This window comes from Anopheles merus, chromosome 3L (genome assembly GCF_017562075.2).
Source record: "Anopheles merus strain MAF chromosome 3L, AmerM5.1, whole genome shotgun sequence".
Taxonomy (NCBI): Eukaryota; Metazoa; Arthropoda; class Insecta; order Diptera; family Culicidae; genus Anopheles; species Anopheles merus.
In genome coordinates this window covers 14,991,087-15,005,516 of record NC_054085.1, presented here as the reverse complement: position 1 = coordinate 15,005,516, position 14,430 = coordinate 14,991,087, and the positions used below count along the sequence as shown (strand labels likewise).

General features: G+C 47.8%; 1 protein-coding gene across 4 annotated transcripts in view; it reads right to left on the bottom strand.

Annotated features, from left to right (window-relative positions):
- LOC121598746 (zinc finger protein 423 homolog) overlaps positions 1 to 14,430 on the bottom strand; it is an 80,266-nt gene that overhangs the window by 48,361 nt on the left and 17,475 nt on the right. For all 4 annotated transcript variants that reach the window (XM_041925996.1, XM_041925995.1, XM_041925997.1 and 1 more), the window contains one exon: positions 3,833 to 4,135. In XM_041925996.1, coding sequence (XP_041781930.1) covers positions 3,833 to 4,135 — 303 coding nt within the window. The remainder of the gene's footprint in view (positions 1 to 3,832; positions 4,136 to 14,430) is intronic.

Below are 14,430 nucleotides of genomic sequence, written 5' to 3'. Positions count from 1 at the left end.
ATTCTATTCCTTTCGTTGCCCGGTTTCGGTGGTATTTGGTCAATCCGGTGGGTGAGTTCTTTATTGCGTTACAACGCATTTCTTGTCTTAAATTTATCTCCCAATTTGCTCGCCGGGGCCTAACGGGCACTTGGCAACTGGTTTGAATGATTTGTATCTCCTTCAAATGTGCAAAAGAGTTGAACAAATGTGTTCACACAATTAACTCAAAAGTAAGTTAGCTCAAAACGTCAAATTTACTCCAAAAGGATTTTCCATTTTTGTTCCAAATCTGACAAGCACTGCCCTAGTAATCTCTCTTGCTGGATGTGTTTCAAAAAGCAGCGCTATTTTTATTTCCCCCCAGTAGCAGCCGGTAGAAGCCGCGCGAAACGCCGTACCGCGTGCGTTTCCGTGCCGGACGACACCAGCGCAATCGTTTGGGGAAATGTGTTAAAATAAATTATCCGCCGACCACGGGGTCGTTAAATTAAAATTATATTATCACTGAGAGTAAGGACGTACGTCCAAAACGAAAACATCCCCTACGAGGAGAGGAAAGGAGGGTTAGGAAAGGCAGCAGTGGAACAGGATGCGACGGCTAGCAGCCATTGTGGGAAGGGTTTGCTACTCGCCACTGCGGTTGCGGTTAACGCAGGTTGGCGCTTAAAGGCGCTCTGGCCTGGCGGGTTAAGTGCGGGGAAGCCGCATCCGAAAGAGAAGCAAAAAGGGTTACAAACCACGACACCACGAGGACTATCAATCGTCGATTTTAAGCTGATGTTTTGGGACTGGACTGTGCTTTTTTTCACCGTCCTGCGTGACCAAATCTTTTTTCCATGCTTCTGTTGTGTTTATTCGTTTTTCGGGATATCTTCCACTCCCCGGACTGTAACACACTTGCCCGGTGTTGATGTAATTTAGGATCTGTTGCTTTTATTTCTGTCCTCGATTCAATAGGGACACCCTTAAAACTCAATCATCTATTTTATGGGGTTTTTTTTTTTTGGTAGGCTCAACTTCAACCCATCACGCTGTACTTTCCTTTCGATGCCTTCAAACAGACAGCCAAACAAGTGGCAAATCGAACGCCAAACCATCACCATCAGAGATGGGTGAAATGAAGTGTCAACTCGATCGTCGGTACTAAAACATCGTCAGTACTGCTGCTAACTTCCCTTCCCAGGGTTGGCAGGGACCACCAAACCAATCAGTACGAACCGGATCTCGAGCCAAGACAGAAAAACCCGTACCGAACCAACCTTGAATAATTGATACCACTTTCACCCATGTCGAGTTCGAATTCGAGAGCTTGGGCGACACGATTCCTTGAGCCGAGGATAAAACAGACAGACAACAGATGCCAAACGACGCGAGCACACCTTCTGACCGCAATCACGTTGGCCTCCCAAGTGTAGGCACAATGCGCGCCATGCTCTTCGTTCTATTGTTTTACCCACTCCCAGGTCGTAATGTAGACAAACGAGACGAATCATCTCACCCACACGGAATAGTCCTCGAGCCTTGGTGGTGGTGGTTGGCCCTAATACCATCTCCTCACCGAAAGGCGCAAACAAAAGTTAACGAGCTAAGCACTTCCGGTTCCGGGGCGTTTAGCTCTCTTCCATTGAAGTTTGCTCTCTTTTTGCCAACACGGAAGACTGTTTTTGTCCACCATCTTCTTGATTCGTCTCTTGCTCTTCGCTGTGCAGGGTGGTAAAAGTGCGTGATTGTTTTTGGTGTTTATTGTCAGCTAAATGTGGGGCTTCTTTTAAATTATACATAACATCATTGACTCCTCACGCAATTCACCTGTTGGAAGCAAGCGGAGAGCACCAATCCTCCTCTTCTTGCTGTTTTCTCTGCACAGCCGATAGACTGAAAGTTTTATCAACACCCGACGACACTCCACTCCCCTGAATGGGTGAACTATTTCGAACTCATTTAACAGTCGTCGGCCGGTTAGTGGGAGTTTGGGCGCCGTCCGACCCATTCACGTTCAATCGTTTTTGGATAATTTATTATCCTCACATTTCTCCCCCGAGATTGGGACGGCGGTGAGGGAAGAAAAGTGTCCGCTAAAGTACCGGAACATAATCTACAAATCCCCGTCGACAGAAGACGCTGCGCAGAGGCAGCCGAGCGCGTTGCAAAGGTAGGGAACACGTGAAAAGGATGCGCAATGGTCGGTGGAGAGCTTAATATTTGATGAACAAATTTGGAAATCCCATTAAACTTCTGGTTGCAGCCGGCAGCCGACAGCAGAAGTCATGTGGATTTGGATGTTCGCCCTACGGTAAGACTTATTAGACAATTACCGGAAAACGCAAACGTATTAAAGGTCGGTTTTAAGTTCAACCAAACCTAAGAATGAAACAAAAAAAGTCATGTTTGCTGAAATTTGGAGCAATTCAGAAAAATCATCCAGCAACTTGCAACTAATACGATGTACAAATTGCACCACATAACCTCCAACGCCTTGGGGAACAGCAGTTTTGGAGGTGAAATGAGATAAGAATTATTATGACTTTAAGAACCATGGGAGAGCACAACACTTAGACATAAATCACGAGCTGCTCCAAAGAATCCCCTTTCTTAAGACGGCAGGACGATAAGAGTGATCTCTCTTGTACATGTCGCCCCACCCTGCTCAGTGTAACCGTCCTCACATGCCACTAGGTTATCATTCAAAAGTAACAACAATGTCCTAAGCACTGGAGAGCAGAAATTAGCCCACAATTATACCCCGACAGTGCGAATTGCCAACGCATTGTATCAAAGGACAGGACAGCAACATTCTTAAGACATGTGCCAAGACGCCCGAAAGAAGGAAACGATTTAGATAAAATTTGCATAACTCACCGGTCGCCCGACCTGGGTCGTAAATCACACACAACACACGCCCCTGTAGAACGAATGGCCGGACGGATGCATGGGTTCAGAAAAAGTGGATCCGACTCTTGTAGCTCTTGCAGCCTAGAAACTACTGCTTCTTCCTCCTGCCCAACCCTCCCTCAAGCAAACAACCAGCTGGGCCTAGCAGAAACAACGGACTTAATTATTCATCAATGTCCCTCCTTCTGTCAGATTCCTGTCCCCTCGGCATGTACTGCAGAACCGCCGGGAGGTTTTCTATTCCGGTAGCTATAGGATACAGTTTATCCCCTAAACGGATGCGCACACACACACATATCCCTGACGTTTAGGTTTTTAGCAATTGGACAGCAAGAGGATGCCACGGGGAAGCAGATCCATCATCCGTCTCATCATTTCGTACTTATTACGAAATGGAAGTCCATCACACAAAAGAGGGAGTCGGGATGCGTGTGTGTGTCTGTTTTACCACCAAGGTGCCAAGTGTGGTTTCTACTAAGATGCGGTAGGGTGATTTTTTCGGCACTAAGATAGCTAACTTCTTTTACGGTCGATGGGGACGAGTAGTACTAGCACGAGAGTGGTTTGAAGTTGACGGTTAGTTTGACGCAAAAGGTACGTTGTATATGCTCTAAAAGGATCCGATACGTGAACAGCAGCCCGCTGCAGGGGTGTACTAAAGCGGATATCTGAAGGGCCCAAGCCTTTGGATGCAAGATTTATTAGTGACAGAATAAACGTCCTGCGCTGCTCCCCGCCTTGTATCCCAAGTGTCTTTTGGTTTGGGGCTCAACCTATGGAGACATTCATCCTCAACAAGATTCAAACTTGTGTGAATACAATGGCACCGCATACCCATCGAGCGTAATTAACCCCTCCGGATGCATTTCAAGTTTGTAGAAATTATGTTCTTATCAACACTAAAAATGTTTTGAGAAATAAGGATTTTTACCAATTCCAAACGAACTGTCTAACTTACCTGAACAAAAGCTATCCGATGTGAACTCATCATCAACATCTTGGTCGTCCCCGCCAAAATGTCTAGAACCAGCTTCACCCTCTTCGTCATCTCCAAGTGACTCGTCATCTACATCATCATCGTCATCATCAACCTCATCATCATCTTCATCGTCATCTTCATTATTAGCAGTTTCATCATCGATTTCCTCGTGTTCCTCATCGTTGTCTTCGACTTCTTCCGCTATCGCTTGATGTCCAGCAGAATCTCCATAATGCACTGAAGTATCATCAGCAACTAGTTGAGGTTGGTTTGTCTCAATAGCTGTTAATGATGAGAGGAGAAACAATAAGATAACTTATTAATACATCGCAAACAATACAATATTTAAGTTAAAAACACAAGAAGTTGAGTTATTTTAAGGCAAGAGTACCTGAAAGAGTACATGTTATTCCCAAGTGAATTCAAATCATGTTTTGACACAATACAACACACCCAACACCTTGCATCGCATCGACTTCGTGAATTGCATAATGCACAATAACCGGAAATGCATCCTACGACACACCTTATCAACATCTCACACAAATGCTTCATCCTGTTTCACTTCTCCCCTCCATCACACAAGCACAAGCTGACACTTCGATTAGAAAGCTCGTGAAAAGCCAAGCGTGCCATTTCCCATGTGTAATTGCCTTGTCTTGAACTCTCGACATCGGGCTGGTGCCAACTCCATGGGGAATCGGGCGAGAGAGAGCTTCCTGCCTCAGGTTCAGGCCCGGTATTCTACCGGAATCGACATCCACTGTGACGCTTACTGTCGACCGATGGCGGTGGGTGTTTGTGGAGGAAGCGAAAGCACACTCGCAATTATATTCAAAAAGTGCAGAACTCCCTTGGGAAATCTATCTTCCGTTGCTATCTTTCACCATTTCCCTTATCGATCCTTTCCCGTCCGCCCGTCCGTCTATCCCGCACTCGCGAAGCGGCTGCTTCATCCTGGGCTTTGGGCGTTGGTAATGATGATTGTGAAACCAGGTAGCTTTGCAAAAATAAACATCACCAATCTGTTCCGAGCAGAGCGCAACACACCGCTGCTTCTACTTGAGGGTGAATTTGACTAGATCTGAAACGCAGAAGAAGAATCCAGGAGTCCGCTTGAGGATTCCACGCGTAGCGGTTTCACCAGCTGAAACATTCCCGCTCAGACTGTCAAGGGACAGGCGTTGGCATTGCGGTACGTACCGGCGGGAAGCCGGCGGTGGAAAAGAAGCCGGAAATGAAATGAAGCCTTCCATCTCTCAGCTTCCAAGCTAGGTGACCCACTGGAGCAACTCCGATTCTCAGAAATGACAAGCATCAGCTATGGCTATGGCTACGGGATGAGGAACACACTCCCTGTGGAATCATCCGCACAGCACCACTGCCAGTACACTAAGCTTTTCCCTCACACACCCATCTGGTACTGTGACCCAGAAGCTGACACTAGTGGTGTGGTGCACCAGATCTGCCTTAAACAGGATATGTTAGGTGAGGTGTTCTTCACGTTTTTTTCGCAAACACATCTCTTGAGTGTGTCTTTAGGGTTGCGTACCTGCCATCACAAACACCCAAATATGCACCAGGCTTCTATCACCTCCTCTCCTACGGGTAATGTTCCAAGGAGTGTGCTGACCCCGTACTCTTCAGAATGCTTCTCAAGACGCCCAAGAAGCTCACCGTTGTTGCGACATGTTGAGCACTAACCCAACCAAAAAAAAAGCCAAGGACCTTGCAGCGGACCGCTTCCAGAGATCAACCCCGCAAAAAAAGAGAGCAGCCTGAATGTTGGTGAGCTTCAACGGTTCGATTTGAGTTTCGTACCCTCAGCGGTGTCGTATAATGTGATGTGTTTCGCGCGCGCACTTTTGCGGGCCCGGCAAAAGGCTTGCCACCGGGCCAGTGAAAGCCCTCCTGATGCTTCTGCTTGGGGAGCCGGCAGATGGTGTGCACCTCATCCTCTCATCACTCGTCGCACTACGTCAGTGGCGGGAAGCGTCTGGAAAGGAGGAACCACCACATTTTGAAGCTCTCTCCAGTGTCGCTGAGACATAAAAAAACGTATCAGTGGGATCCGGAGTGGAGCAGAACAACAAGAAGAAGAAAAAGAAGAGGAAAAAACGAGTACAGCACACACACACAAACACATAAACACGAGTATTTGCTTACCATTTCTTCGGCCTCTCTAGGGGCTTTCGGTATCGTCACGCAGGCCGAACGGAAGCGGGCGTTACCGGCACACGCAAGGACATACCGAGACATACAAGCATGAGAGGAAAAAGACAACACGAAACTGCAGACAGAGAAAGACCGAGTGAGAGAGAGAGTGCTAGTGACAACTGGTTTTGGCAGAGGATTAGGTTTTGCTCGGGGACGCTATACGCCGTCCCGTTCCCCCCGAGGAATCCTCCTGCCGTCCTCTCCGTTTGTCAGCTTCCCCGGTTTGCGTAAGAGGGCCACCGCGTGCCGCTTTATAGCACCGAAACATTGGCCACCGGGACTGACGAAACCCGGGTCCGGAACAGCCGGACCGAAACGGTATCCCTGGCGCTACCGGGGAACACACCACCGGGCAATACCGACCGACCGGCCGGGGAGATATATCTCGTGAAAGTTCGGAGTTGTGTTTCGGATTTTCAAGCATAAGAAATGGCCACTGGGGAGCACCTCCGAAGTTGAAGGGGACCTCCGAACGGCGAACGGTTGTGCTTGTGCTGCTGCTATCCTAAGACTCCCCACTCTCTCTCTCTCTCTCTCACACACACACACATGCACAGTTTGACTCTATTCTTCCGCAACTGCCAAATGGACAGAACTGCACACAGGAGTGTACACGGGTGAAGCTTTCTCTCGCTCGTTCTTTTGGGTACTGAGGAGAAGAAGAAAAAAAAACCCACACAAACACATACATTTATACAGCTACCACTGGAACTGCTACTACACTTCAGGGTGCTCTGGGACCTCTCCTAAGCTTTGAATTGGTGGCTCACACTACTCCCTGCCAAAGCTGCTCCCAACTCCCCGACCTCGCTTTGCCCGATCCAACCGGCGAGGTGCCGTTCTGCCGAAGGAAGAAGTTGGAACCATTCCCGGGAGAATGCGCATCCATAAAATGAACGAAATGTCGGAACGGAATTACGATCGAAACGACGGTAGAGTACATCGGAGTAACCCAGTGATGGGTCCGTCCGCCGACCCCTTGTCCCCCCGTGGGGGAGGTGAAACCCCCGGGTGGACTAAAAGAGGAGAACAATGGCATTCGTTGGAGCACAAGAGCGCACCGGGCAGTGTGTCCTGGTGCCGCTGCTGCTGCTGCTGCTGCCGGATTTATCAACGGGGAAATGAGCAGGAGAAGGTGAGCATATCCCGAGGGAACATGGTTTTTTCCCCTGCTCGTGATCTGGTGTCGGATGGTTCGTTGTGTGTTGTGTGAGGAGGCATCGCCACCACCGACGACACATACGAGCATGGGAGGATGACCGGTGGGGTGGTCGTGCGGTCGAGTCCCTTTAGCGTGCGAGATAACGAGATGAAGCATTGTGGGTCGTCGCCGTTGTTGTCGCTTGGTGTTGTCTCTGGTGTGTTGTGCCTGGTTGTCTTTTCGTCTGCCATTGTTTCAGGAAATATCTCTGTACGACTTCGGAGGGATTTTGCTTTTTTTATTTATTTATTCATTTACTTTTTTCATTCCCCTCTGCTCAGTTGATGTCCAGGCTCTCCCTCCATTCCACACCAAACTCGAAACTGATGGAATTAGGTCAAATTGATTAGAATCGTCATTGGGCTGGGATGTCCGATACAAAATATCATGACAATCTCCGCACGGTAATGGAATGGAGAACCCACTCCCTGGAATGCTCCGAGGGAATGTAAATGCAAGTGGATTCAATTTGTCCATGATATCCAAATAATCCTTTCGTTGCATGCCAATGTTTCCGTTATTTAGGTATGATGGCAATCTCTCAGCTCCAGTGGAAAGTATTTAAAACTCCTCAAAAAAAAATGTGGATTTTTTTGTGCAGGGGGTTCAGTTTGGACGAGGCATGTCTCATGTTTTACTGCATCAACACAAGCAACAGTAGCAACATTTGCATCATGCAGAACTATGCAAGTATGCAGACAAATGCACTAACGCTATCATTGTGGTGCAGATCTGATCTGCAAACTAGCACCAGTCCAATCTCTTCTTTTCGAAGCTTCTTAAATCCCACCAAGAGAGCAACAACTGGTTGGGTAGGTGTCGCTTCGGCCAGTAGATACCAATCTTCTAACCTCTGTGCAAACACTCCCCACAATCACCAGAGGGAGAAGTGAGAAGCGCGTCGATTTGCCGGACGAAAAATCTGCTCAAAAATCGCAATGAATAAAAAATGATGCTTCCGATTTCCCGTGTGCTAAGAAAATTTGCTTCCTCGTTAAGAAGCGGACCTGAATCCTTTAGCATTTGCCCAAACCTTTCTCTTTTTTACCCCGGTTCCACATTCCAAAAAAAACCAAAGCAATGGGGTGAAATCTGGCTGCCAGGTAGATCTCCTTCCTTGGGTCTTGTCTTACCCGTCGACGGCTTGTGGGTTGTGGCTACCATAATAAGAATATCTGATTTCCTTATTTCCGTAGGAAAAATTGGGGTGCATCGCAATTGGGATGGAAGAATTGGAATGCTGGCACCCAGTATCTCGGAGCTCTCCAAAAAGCTAGCTCTCACCAGGTAGTATCCAATGGTTTCTTTTCTTGTTGGCTGGATTGGCCAGGACGAAAGAAAAAGCTCAATATTCTTCAAAGAATAATTTCAACAGTGCCCAGAGGTGCCTGGTTTTTATTGTTCTGGTGCATTTGGAGGGAAATCATACCCAAGATGGAGCGTGAAGGTGAATGCAACCCAATGGAGAAGGGCGAAATGGACGAATGCGACTATCAATTTCGATGGGGTCTAGCCAAATCTTGTTAGTCAATGCAAGACATTTGCAACAAACAAAAAAGTACAGCTTTGCAGAAAATGTCTGGTTAGTGCAACTGCCAAGGATACTGCAGCAGCGACAGAATCTGACGATCCCCTTTCCGGTAGCATGACTCAATATTGTGCCCGGTCAATTTCTTCGGCAATGCCTCATCCCGGAGACGATTGATATTGGTTTTCTTTTCTCTCCGTACCACCTCCGGCATATGCTACCTATCCACCAGTCCCACAGCAAACAGGCTCCAATATTTCGCACAACGCACCAGTGGGCATAACGCACCAAAAAAGCCTAAGACCATTGCACTCTACTCGAACCCGTCCAAGAATTGGAAAAGAAGGCTCACGGGTTCCCCCAAAAGGCCTAATGCCAGACATGCCGAACCCCACCGTCCAGGCTAACCGTTCTTGAGCGTTTGCAGAAAAGTTCCTCGCCCATTCGGGTGCAATTCTTTAATCTCAGATAAATGGGACCCCCTACACAGACCCACCACTCCGCACATAGAAATCGATAGCCTGAAATTATTTCAGGAAATGCTTCTTTTTCACAATGCTCATCTCCCTTCGCCAACTAAATCTTGAACTCTTCGGTATGCAATTCCCCAGACAGTTGCCATGTTTCCAATCGAAAAGGCGTGTGTTTGGGGATGGGGGGATGTAGTTTCCGACCGGATGAGAGTTGGCTGGGGAGTTGGAAAGAAGCAACGTCTCGATTATAGTTCTTAATTCTTAGCATCGTTTAGCTGAAAATTTAATTACTCGCCACCTCTCGAACTTGGACTCCCCTTTTGTGTTCGCAGTCTAACGAAGGGGAGGAAAGGGGAGAAGCTGGAAGCCACCGGTCAACCCCAACGGACTGCTTATGGAGTTGGAAAAACTTTGGGACTTTTTGTGAAGCATCTTCTGAGTGCACTGTGAGTCGGAGGCGCTCTTTCGATTTGGAGAGGGAATCTCTTTTTTTCGTTTGATTTTAAAAGAATATCATGTTCTACTCCAAAGGTAGCTATTATTAGCCAGAAAACAAACCTGGGGCGTCCCAAGAGTTATCGGTGAAGTGTGTTTTTCATTTTGCAGGGTTCGCTGATTGATTTCATAGCGTATGGATTTGATGTCAGAGTTGATGTTTTCAATAAATTCTGACTTTTCATTGGTAGATGCCATAAAGAAAAACTTCAAATTTCAGTTATAATGATGTAGTAGATTTTAAACTTGTTTGTGAGCTAGAAGACTATTGGATACAGTTTGTTCAGATCGAAGATATTCGTACACAAGATTCTTAATAATTCATTATTAAGAATTATTAAAATTCAAATAAAAAAAAACTCAACTTCTGAGTTCTAATACCCACTTTCCTAACAATAAGGTCAATTAAAAAAAAGACTAAACAAAACAACAAACATTCGCACCACCAACTCCTGTGCCAATCGTACACCTGCGGGAGTTTTGGCCCGATAATGGTGAAAAGTGACCACCGCAGCAGAACAGAGCTGCAACAGTAACGACTCTGGGGTTTGCAAATGTACCAACGCGCACACATACACACTGGATGGGACGCAGCAGTCGTTCATTTGCCTTCAGGATGTTTCCCGTCCCTGGTCAATTGATGGCAGTGAGGACGCCACATTTTCGGTGAAATTCCCACATCCTATCTATCCCCTTTCACTGCCATCATCTCGCTTGTTGATGATTTCTCTCGCTTTTGAGTTTGTCAACCACACTCTCTTACCGGCGCAAAAACACTAGCCCTCTCTTTTTATCGCCCTTTCGAAATAAATCCGCGAAACAATTGTGGACACAATGCGCCAAACAGCAAACAAACAGGGGAAGGGGAAACACTGAGGAGGCTGCCGGGCGCTGCCCGGGTGGTTCGCTTCATTTTAGATATTTATGCACAAATAGGATCCTCTCGCTCCCCCGAGGGAGAGCTATGGCAAGCAGGAGGAGTATGGAGGGGTCCCTTGCTCCTGACCATACGAGTGAAGCTACCGTCGATGTGCGCCGGGACAGACGCACACCAGCCGCCTTGCTCGCTCGCTCGGAGCCGGCTAAACCGACAACCACATGAATGCTAATTAGTGGCAATTGCTTTTTACATATATTAATATCAGAATATATATTTATTTGATCCCGCGAGGATCCGATGCCCGGCTCCCGCCAAGTCCCATTTCGGGCACAACGACTTCCCGGAGAGCGCTGTTCATTCGAGCGAGCATGCTGAAGCACATACGGTGAGTCGTCGTACTGTGAGGTCACCCGAACCATCCACCCGCTAATACGACACTCGCGGGAGACCCTAGCAGAGGGAGCCACTGGGCAGGACTGAAGTGCGAAGGTAGGAAGTTTGGCTAGAGGAAGAGAGAGAGAGGGAAAGTAAAAAAGCCGAGAATGTGCAAACCGAGCAAGTGGCACCGGACGCATACGCGCATTTGGACCGGCTGCGGTCTGGAAGGGAGGGAATACGAGACAAACAGATCCTATGGGAAAGGGGCTTGGGCTTTGGAATCGTCGTTGAGTCCACATTTCCTGCTGCAAATGGGACACAACAACAACAGTGAGCTCTCGCCATGGCACGCTGACGTAGAGCGAGAGAGAGAGAGAGGGAGAGAAAGTAATGGAGAGCAAATTGTTCACTCGACCCGTCACGTGGAAGCGTTCATTTTGGATCCTTTTTTTTTTTTGGTTATTATCCTTTAGGGTTTGTTTTGCGTCTCGGAGGAACCTCTCATGCTCATTATCAGCTGATTTATTACTGGTGTCATCCAAGTGGAGTTTGTTCGCTTCGGTTGCTTGTTGCACATAAATTTACATTTTGTTTGCGGAAGTACATTTAATGAACTGAAATAAGGATTTGAGGTATTTTAGAAAAAAAATACTTAACCGATCAGGTGTTAGGTAACAACTTATACATTAAGCAATTTTCAGAAGCCATAGTGTAGATTTGGAGCAAAATTTCCTCCGGAGGTTTGCACTGAAATTGAATTTCCAATGAACGTTGTACGTGTGAATATTTATTCGCTAATGCATAATATTCCAACACACACACACTCCCGTTTTGTCATCCTCCGCCTGTCAACATGATGCGCCCTTTCCCTGGAGAGCGCAAGACAACAGAACGTCAATGACTTTGAAGCGCTTAAATCCAAATGCACCAACCACCAGCACCACCCACCACGGATGGCGTGCTGAAAGTGTGAATTCTATCGCGTCCACACATACACAATCCAGCGCGAACTGATCACCGCACCATAAATGACCCAAGCGAGACCGCTCATCCAGCATCGCCGGTGGCGACCTGGGAGGACCGCCCGGCACCACATTCGCGACAAAAACATCTAAACACACCGAGCGCGAGATCCTAACACATTGATTAGGGAATTGGACGCGTGATGCGGATGTTGGACTGCCGCAGGACGCGCGCTTAAAGATCCGCCACCGCGCGCTTGTACGCAATCGAAACAATAAACACGTGGCCAGAAGGGACAGTCGAAAACAACAAACGCATGTTTCAGCTCGCACAGCGCAGCCCGAAACCGAACCATGGATGGATAATGACACGCATTGGAGGACAGCGGTCTGAAACACCGCGTGAACGTGTGCTGCATTTGGAGCATTGCCTAAGCAGCGGGAGCCCGCCGGGATCAGCATCATCTACACACGAGCAACCGGGACAGCATGACCGCGCACAGTTGGGACCGAGGGCAATCGAATCCCACCAACAAGGTGGCATGGTTGTTGCATAAATAATTATCGCATCTTTAACACCCACTCGTACGGTGATGATGGTGACGGCGGTGTTGGATGCATCGGGACAACCGCCTTGCATGACGTGACATACACACACACATGGGAGGAGTGCAAAAGGGGGAAGCGGACAGGGTAGGCAACACTAAATTCCCAACGCTCCAATCGACAGTGAATTGCACTTTTCTTCGTCTCCGAGCAGCAAACACAAATGAACAGAGAAAGAAGTGGACACAGAAGCAAGTGATGGTCGGTGGATTGCATAACGTTAGGCGAACAAGCTCCAACAGAGGGCCTTTAAGGAAATACTAATTCACACCGACACTATCCAACACTTACAATAGGACACCATTTGAAGGCATATACTTTTGAAACTTGTTTATGATCCACAAACGTCACGACAGCGAGCTTGTTACTGCACCCAGGCTGTTGAAACTCCAACAGACCACAACAAAACCGAGAGTCATCCGGATTGGCAGAAAACTGGCACGTGGGGAAGTCATAAACAACGTGTCGAAACTTATCTTCCATCGAATTATGCAAAGCTTTCCTAAACTTGTTAATACCAAGAGGCTAATATTCAGGGTACATATTGGCGCCGAATATTAGCTTTACACTGATTAGAGCCTCGAACGCTGTCGAACATGTTCCTCGCGAAACCACGATGGCATAAAAAATGTATGCCATTGGTCAGGTCAAATTTAGTGGAAGTAATCCACGAGTGGCATAGGCAGAAAAAAGGAAGTCGACCTACTGTACACCATGATAAAAGCTAGTAGTCCTCTCAACTAGACGTATTGGAGAAGCTCCTCGATGGTCTGAGTTTGAGTTATATCCTAGCTGATGGTTAACATCGTGAAGAGGAAAGGGAAACCCGCAAGCAACAAGGATCAAACCGCTAACAGAGAACCGTGCGAACAAAAAAGTGAACCATCATTCCGTCGAGTTCACTCATATATTCATAAACTCTGGTTCCTTAGAAATTCGACCTACCACCACGGAACCTCGGAACACCCTAACTAGACATCGCTTGAATTAGTTGCAGCAGCAGCAGCAGCAGCGAAATAAGTTGGAAAGTGAGAGCACTAACGAAATAGAGAGGAAAAAAACAACCTTGTCCCGTTCCACCCAGGACGCGACCAGGACGTCCTAGCACAAAGTGTGTAATAAAAACAACCTTGCCATCCCTGATTCCGGTACTAGCAGCCGCTCAACCAACCCAACGGTTCCTCCCTATCTATCTCGACCTATTCCCGGAAGAGTTGGCGAAAAATCTCCTATCTACCGTCCGTGTCCCTGCCTACACAGCCGTCCGGACAGTGCTCTAAATTGCTTATGCTTGTATTGCCCACCAACCTTGCTCTTCCTAGCCGAGAACCGGGTTGCGGAGAGGCTGCCTCTCATCAACTCAATCCTGCCCCCAACAGTTATCCCGATTCCCAACGGAATATCCCGCATATTCTAGCGAACCGACCGACCAACTGGCGAGAACGACAGGAGCGTGAGCCAACCGACCATTCTCGTGCCCACGAAATAGTGTGCACAAATAATATAAGGCCTACAGGAGGAATTATGTATATTTCTATATCGAAAAAACGGGTCGCCCAATGCTCAACCTCGTACTTCCTCGTGCGTGCCCGGCACTGTGAGTCGTAGGTGCGCACTATCGTCGACGTCATCATCATCATCGTCGTTGTCGCCTCCGCTATCGTCGTACTTGGGCAAGTGTGTAGAGCTCCCTAGACACACACAGAGGCACACACAAGCACAGGCTCCAACCACCACCAGCAACCAACCACACACAATACGGCCGATCGAAAGCGTTACGATGGAAAGATCTGACAGTAAAGGCGCACAGCCGGCCCAACCGGTCGCACCTGTCCCG